The sequence below is a fragment of the Monopterus albus genome, unplaced genomic scaffold, assembly GCF_001952655.1.
Source record: "Monopterus albus unplaced genomic scaffold, M_albus_1.0 scaffold46.1, whole genome shotgun sequence".
NCBI classification, from domain to species: Eukaryota; Metazoa; Chordata; class Actinopteri; order Synbranchiformes; family Synbranchidae; genus Monopterus; species Monopterus albus.
The window spans coordinates 3,741,176-3,747,847 of NW_018127926.1; the positions used below are offsets into that span (position 1 = coordinate 3,741,176).

The 6,672-nt window shown below is 40.6% G+C and overlaps 1 protein-coding gene and 1 long non-coding RNA gene across 2 annotated transcripts in view; both read left to right on the forward strand.

Annotated features, from left to right (window-relative positions):
* The window catches only part of LOC109960311 (von Willebrand factor A domain-containing protein 5A-like), a gene marked incomplete at its 3' end in the record, with an annotated part of 24,489 nt that overhangs the window by 16,556 nt on the left and 1,261 nt on the right, over positions 1-6,672 (forward strand). Inside the window, exons 5-10 of the mRNA XM_020600298.1 lie at positions 4,545-4,711; positions 4,802-4,963; positions 5,036-5,152; positions 5,243-5,331; positions 5,421-5,565; positions 6,565-6,644. Coding sequence (XP_020455954.1) covers positions 4,545-4,711; positions 4,802-4,963; positions 5,036-5,152; positions 5,243-5,331; positions 5,421-5,565; positions 6,565-6,644 — 760 coding nt within the window. The remainder of the gene's footprint in view (positions 1-4,544; positions 4,712-4,801; positions 4,964-5,035; positions 5,153-5,242; positions 5,332-5,420; positions 5,566-6,564; positions 6,645-6,672) is intronic.
* Positions 930-3,066, forward strand: LOC109960274 (uncharacterized). The gene is made up of 5 exons (XR_002274976.1): positions 930-963; positions 1,422-1,496; positions 1,822-1,967; positions 2,108-2,231; positions 2,343-3,066. It is a non-coding gene; the product is annotated as an uncharacterized LOC109960274 (long non-coding RNA).

The window sequence follows — 6,672 nt, forward strand, 5'->3', positions numbered from 1 at the left end:
TTCTCCTCTGCCTTCTCTGTATCTCGGTGCTCTTTGAGGCCCGAACTTACAGCCTTGCTGACAATAGTTAGTAGTTTACTAATTCCCATAATTTTTTTCTTCATTCTCAAATCACTCTCCTTTTCAGATGATGATGTAGAGACAGATTTCAATGATCTGGAGACTTATGGTATGTAACAAAAACAGCCCAACTTCATGTGCATTTGTGGAACTCATTTTTTTCTCTGTTAATGAAAGAAAATGTTGCACATAATTTTGATATATTGCATTTCTTTCCATTCCACTCAAAAATGTTCAAATTGTTAACTGTATGAGGTGCGTCAAAAAAGTTCCAGGACTGACTGTGCTGTGTGAGCTATAAGTGGAGGAGGGATTAGCGGGTTGTGTCACAGTGTGACGTAATATCTGGGGTGTGTATAACTGCAGTCTCAGCTCTCTGCAGCCATTGTATGCTTTTTCAGATGCTCTTGTTAACAGCTCCTCAAGTTTAGATTGTCAACCTGAAGTTGACGATCCACTCATAGCTGTGTGAGCTATGAGTGGAGGAGGGATTAACAGGTTGCATCACTGTGTGACGTAATATCTGGGGTGTGTATAACAGCAATCTCAGCTCTCTGCAGCCATTGTATGCTTTTTCAGATTATTATGATCATGAGACATATGAAAATGATCTGGGGGCTATGACTGATGGTATGTACCAAGAACAGCTTGATTTAACTGCATGTTTATGTGCTTCTGTGAATGTTGTTTAATCATTTAATGACTCAAATGACATTTGCAAGACATGAGGCTAGCTGTTGTATTATATCATTTTTGAAGGATTTGTTTTAACTACACAGTGTTTTATTTATATGTGTATATATGCTTTATTTATATCTATATAATATTTCAACATTTTTAATATTGTCACTTTTCTCTCAAAATTTTCAGCAATCCCTGAAAAGAAGAATAAATCAAAATCAGGTAAAGGCTTTCGTCTTTTCCTTGTGAAAATGCTGAAAAGCTTTAAAAGATCGATATAAGTTTTCAAATTGACATTGTGTTAAAAAGTAGTGTACTTTTTAATAAATTGGGGTGATCAAGACTCAAGTGAATTATAATCATATCCTGCTGATGACCTGTAGCCATATTAGCAGCTTGGCTTTAAAGGTCAGTCAGTCAGTCCATCTGTCTGTTTCATCATCACTTCAAACTGAAATATCTCAACATCTGATTAAACACAAAAAGTTCATGTACATGAATGTTTTCTAAGTTACACTGTTATTTGTTCATGACAGAAAGTGGTGGAGTTTAGCATATTCATGTATTGTCTTACATATATTTGTAAGGTTTTTATTAGTACTGTCATAAGTTAGATGGTTATAAACAAGAAAGAACAATGAGATCCTCATGGATTGCTGGAATCTCTTCCCTGTGAATAGTGTTCAGTGGAATTAGCCGCATCTTTACGGGTGATAAAAAGGCCTCAACTCGGAGCAGCAGTAAGAAAAAAAGTGGTGAGTTGACTATTCTTTCTCAGTCTCATTGATGCTATTACATTGTCTACACATTCAAATGGACATACCTTGGATTTTGCAGTATGTGTTCATGTTTATCTGGACTGTCAGAGCAGTAACCATCAGTATGTTCTGTATCTCATGACAGTGTTGTGTTAATATTTTTATTGTGAATGCATGTCTGTGTGAAGACAGACATATCACTTTCCTTACAGACCCTAACAATCTCTATGATCCCTTTCCCACTTCTGTGCAGTTATACACAGATGATTTTGTGTTTGCACTTTGATTTTCTTTTCCCAAATGTCTTTATGTGGAGATGCAGACACTGGGCCCAAGCAGCCACACAGAGACCCTTTGCTGCAGCTGGTTTCCTTGCAGGAGGCCTCTGGCTGCTGGCCTCTACACCCAGCTTTAGCTGCTGCCCTGGGAAAGACCAGCAAGGAGGTGGAAAACACAAAACCTGCCTCGGTGGGTTACTGTTAAAAGTACTGTAGGACCGCAACTTGATTTTAGATTTTTGACACCTCTTTACATATCTCGATGTAAGACACTGTCTGGTCAGCCTTGGTCTCAAATCTGCACTCATATTGTTGACCTTGGTGAATTAGGTCAACAAGGAAGTGTGGGCCACCGTTCTGGCTCTGATCTGGCTTCATGGTTTCAAGATGGCTGCAAAGGAAGAGTGGGAGCTTCTGGCTATGAAGGCTGTGTCTTGGCTCAAGGCTCAGAATGGTAACAACTGTAATGATAATTGCTGATCTTTTGTTTTTAACGTGGTATGTTGGTTAAAATCAGCTGTTTGTCAATAGTCAAGTCTTGTTACAGTTGTATTTTCTTTTCCAGCACCATGTGTGACAGACTGTGTGGAAGCTGGGAATGCACTGTTACGATGCAAGTTGCAGAAAATCACCCTTGGACTCTGAGACTTTCAACTGGCTTATGTTTAGGATTGGCACACCAAAGCTTTGCACCATCCTACAGTGTTTATTGCAGTTGTATCTACATTGCACTTAAATGTTTGCACTATTTTCATTTTTATCATACAGTCTTTTTGTTAAACTCCATAGAGATGAGCTGACATGGAAAAAAGTCAGGTCTGTTTTTGTGCCTTTTCATTCTTGCTATACTTACACAGCAGTTCATTCATCTATCAGCTTTGCAGTGGCACAAACAAATGGAATTGTTCTTCTGAAACTAAATGAAATGACAAATACGAAGCTACAGTCTTTTGCTAACTAAAGCATATTTAAAACAAATTTGTTGTGTGATTGTCTGATCATAAATGAAAAACTCCTAAAATCTTTCCACATGCCTTTGTTGGAAGATTAATTTTTTTAAGGTTCTTCTGGGAACAGTTAAAATTAAATACAGTCTCAGTGATGTGATTTGAATGCAACGTCTCAGCAGTTTTCTTTGAAAGTAAATGACAACACTGGCAAAGTCTTATTTTCTCCTTGTCAATTCAGACATGGGTGGAGCCAAGGGGTGGCCAAAGGTGGCACTGGCAACCCCCGGAACCTGAATGGCCACCCCTGGTGTCACTCCTGCCAAAGTCAAAAGGCTTGTTCAAGATGAGCTGCCCCTCGCCTGGTAAGCGGATGAGAACGGGCAGTGGCAGATGGGGGTGGTGGCAAAAATTCGCAGTCACAACAGACATTTTAGGAGCTAGGACGTTTTTCTATATGACAAGGAGATGAAAATGTATATGGGCTACATTTCTCACATAAAGCAATCATCCTATCAGTTTGCTGCTTTATTTCAGCTGACAGGCTTGATTTAATATGAAACTGCATAAAAACTTTCATAGACATATTTCAGTTTACAATTCACAGATTCAAACAGTTGATACAAGGACATAGGAACTTGAACCTTTTGCAGTTATATTTTTCTTTATAATTAATATCGGCCAATTTAGTTTTATATCATGCATGCAGCATGATTTTTGCATTATGGTTTATTAATCGTTTAATATAACCAGGTGACAAATTTCTTTATCTCAAATGTGCCACCCCTTCTGGGGTCTGTGGCCCCTGCTCTTAGAAAACCTATCTGACATTGAAGCAGTTGCACTTTGAAGTTTTAGCTCCACCCAGTTGCTGTACCCTGAATCAAGCGTACCTCACCGATGTGACTGATCGGTTATTATAGTCATATGTGTGTACACCCGTCTGGAGCTGTGTTAGACGTTCAGAGCCCGCAGGAGGAAACTACCGGCAGTATAATGAAATGCTTTTTTCTCTTCTCTGAGCAAACTGTGTCTGGAAACTTTTGTTATGGGCCATAAACAGATTTTCAACTTCCCAAAAAGTACAGAGGTGTGACCACAGAACTAGACATGACACTTCTGGTACATAGAACAAAGAACTGACACTGAAGAAAATGTACTACAGGAGATAATGGAGTAAAGTTTTCATCCTACTTTAAGAACAGTAACAGCTACAGAGAACTTGTGCTGCAAGAGCTGCAGACACCTGGAGCCTGTACCATGAAGTGATATTATAATAACAATAACCTTTATTTATATAGCCCTTTACAACTCCTAGGAGCACAAAGTGCTGTACAATGAAGCTAAAATAGCCAAAAAAGCCTTACAAAAACAGTAGAACCTTGCAGAATAAAACGCTAAAACATTCTTATACAAACTATACAGAGCATAACAAAAAGAATATCTCTATGGGCAAATAAAAAGCAATTTAAATATCAAACGCCTGTTTAAAAAGAAGAGTTTTTAAAACTGATTTAAAAATCGCTAATTTTGTTATGCACCGTAACTCTTGCGGTAGAGAGTTCCAAAGTCTGATGATATTAGTGGCCTAACCAACTAACTTCATCTCAGCTAATCTGCTGTGGAGCAGGGCAACTTTAAATGATAGGATCCAAACCTGTCAACAGCCTGACCACTGACCAATCAGATCACTGGAAAAACTGGAGCATTTATTTTGAGGATCTTCTCTGGTCATCCAGAGCTTCTTCTGGACTAATAGTTCACAGTGTGTAATGTCTCTTTGACTGTAGTATTTCTAACCTGTCTGACCTTGTTTGCAGGTAGTGAAGGTGCCGGTGTCCAGGTGACGTCTGTTCCAGCCTCCCTGGTTCCCTACAGTCTGTCTTTCTCTGCTCGAGTGTCCTCTCCTCGTCCAGTCTCTAAAGTAGAGTCCAGCAGTTCCCTGGACCCTCTCCAGTACCTCAACACAGAGCAAACCCAGGCCACGGTGGGCAGACTGCTAATGTGTCTGCTGTGTATGGTTGTTCTCCATAACTCAGCTTTATTTATATTGATGAGTGTGCTTTGTGAACTACAGGTGAAATTGGCTGCAGGACACAAGTTTGACAGAGATGTTGAACTGCTGATTTATTACAAAGATGCCCACCAGCCCACTGCTGTGGTAGAGGCAGGACAGGCCTCTGCCAAACCTGGTGAGTGCAAACTAGTGATGATGATACTTTGCTACCCTCAATGTGATGCTCATTACTTCAGTGCGTAGCAATAAAAATCAGGTTTGTGGTCATTTTTCTGCCTTTGCTCTGTGTTTCAGGCAATGTCTTCAGCCGCCTCATGTGGAGAGTTTGTTTTTTTACTGGATCGATCTGGGAGCATGGATTGTTGTACCAACAACAGCAAGCCACAAGAAACTCGCATTGGCAGTGCCAGGGTATTCAGCTAGTGTTAACTTCATCCTAAACTCACTGATATTGTCTCTCTCACATAAAAATCTTCACTATCGGTTTTCTCTTAACTTCAGGATACTCTACTGCTCCTGTTGAAGAGCTTACCGATGGGCTGCTATTTCAACATCTACAGTTTTGGTTCCAGCTACGAACACATCTTCCCGTAAGTCAGTCCTGTCTTCAAGACTGAAGCTTAATGATGCACGTGAATATTGGTGCATGTTGTATGTTTATGCAATTGTGTTGCGGCAGTAAGAGTGTGGAGTACAGCCAGACATCCATGGAAGAGGCTCTGAAGAAAGTTGAGGAGATGCAGGCTAACCTGGGAGGAACTGAGATTCTGAGGCCTCTCGACCACATTTACAGTCAGCCTTGTGTCCCCGGTCATCCAAGACAAGTAATCTAAACAAATACACAAAGCCTACACAGGTTCAACAAGAATTTCTTGTTGCTTCCACAGTACTTTGTGGCTTTGGCACACACTGAAATGTTCTCGTTGGTCTCAGTGGAGCCTCGTCACGGTGGAATCTTTGTCACATGGCAAAAAAAATCAATCCACCTGATCAATCATTTAATGGTAAAATGGACTGTATTTTATATAGCGCTTTCTCACAGTGTGTTGCACTGGCCAAAGCGCTTTTACAGAAGATCATACACCATTCACTCATTCACACACAACAGTCACACACCGATGACGACAGGCTGCCATGCACCGGCGCTAGTCAAGCCACCGGGAGCAATTCAGGGTTCAGTGTCTTGCTCAGGGACACTTAGGCATGCGTGGAGACCGGGAGTCAAACCACCAACTTGCTGGTCAGGAGACAACTGCCCTACCTCATGAGCCACAGCCACCCCATTTAATGATGCGCTTCAGTGACTCACCTGGGAAGCCTGTAAACAAAACGGTGATTCATTTGTATACATGTTTTTAAATAGAACTTAATTCTGTCAAATAGGTGTATCTCAGACACAATCATGCAAATATTGTTGTCCAGCACATTTCTGCTGTCGAACAGCCTGGTGTCCTTCATTGTCGGTCATTGGCTCCTGATGAGCCAATGACCGACAGCTGCTCTGATGCTGTTCATGTCTCACTCTCAGTCAAGCTGTGGTTATGTTGTTGAGTGAAGCACTGGAGACTGTTGAGGAATCAATTTAGCAACTACTAGAAAAACTTTGATTGAAACTGTTACTGAAAAATAACTATCTTATATTAATCCATATAATAAAGTGTTTGTTGACCTTCAGAGAAAGTGATGTAACGTGCATTAGGGATGGAAGATGGAGCTCAAAGAGGGACAGATGAGCATAGAGGAGGCAGGACCTAAGTGTTCAGACTGTACTGTGTTTTCTTGATGCAGTGTTATGTAACTTATGTGTAAACTCTCCTCCCTAGTTGTTTGTCTTTACCGATGGAGAGGTGGGGAACACCAAACAAGTGATAGATCTGGTGAAGAAGAATTCAGGCTCCCACAGGTGAAGCCACAAAACACACAACTAACAA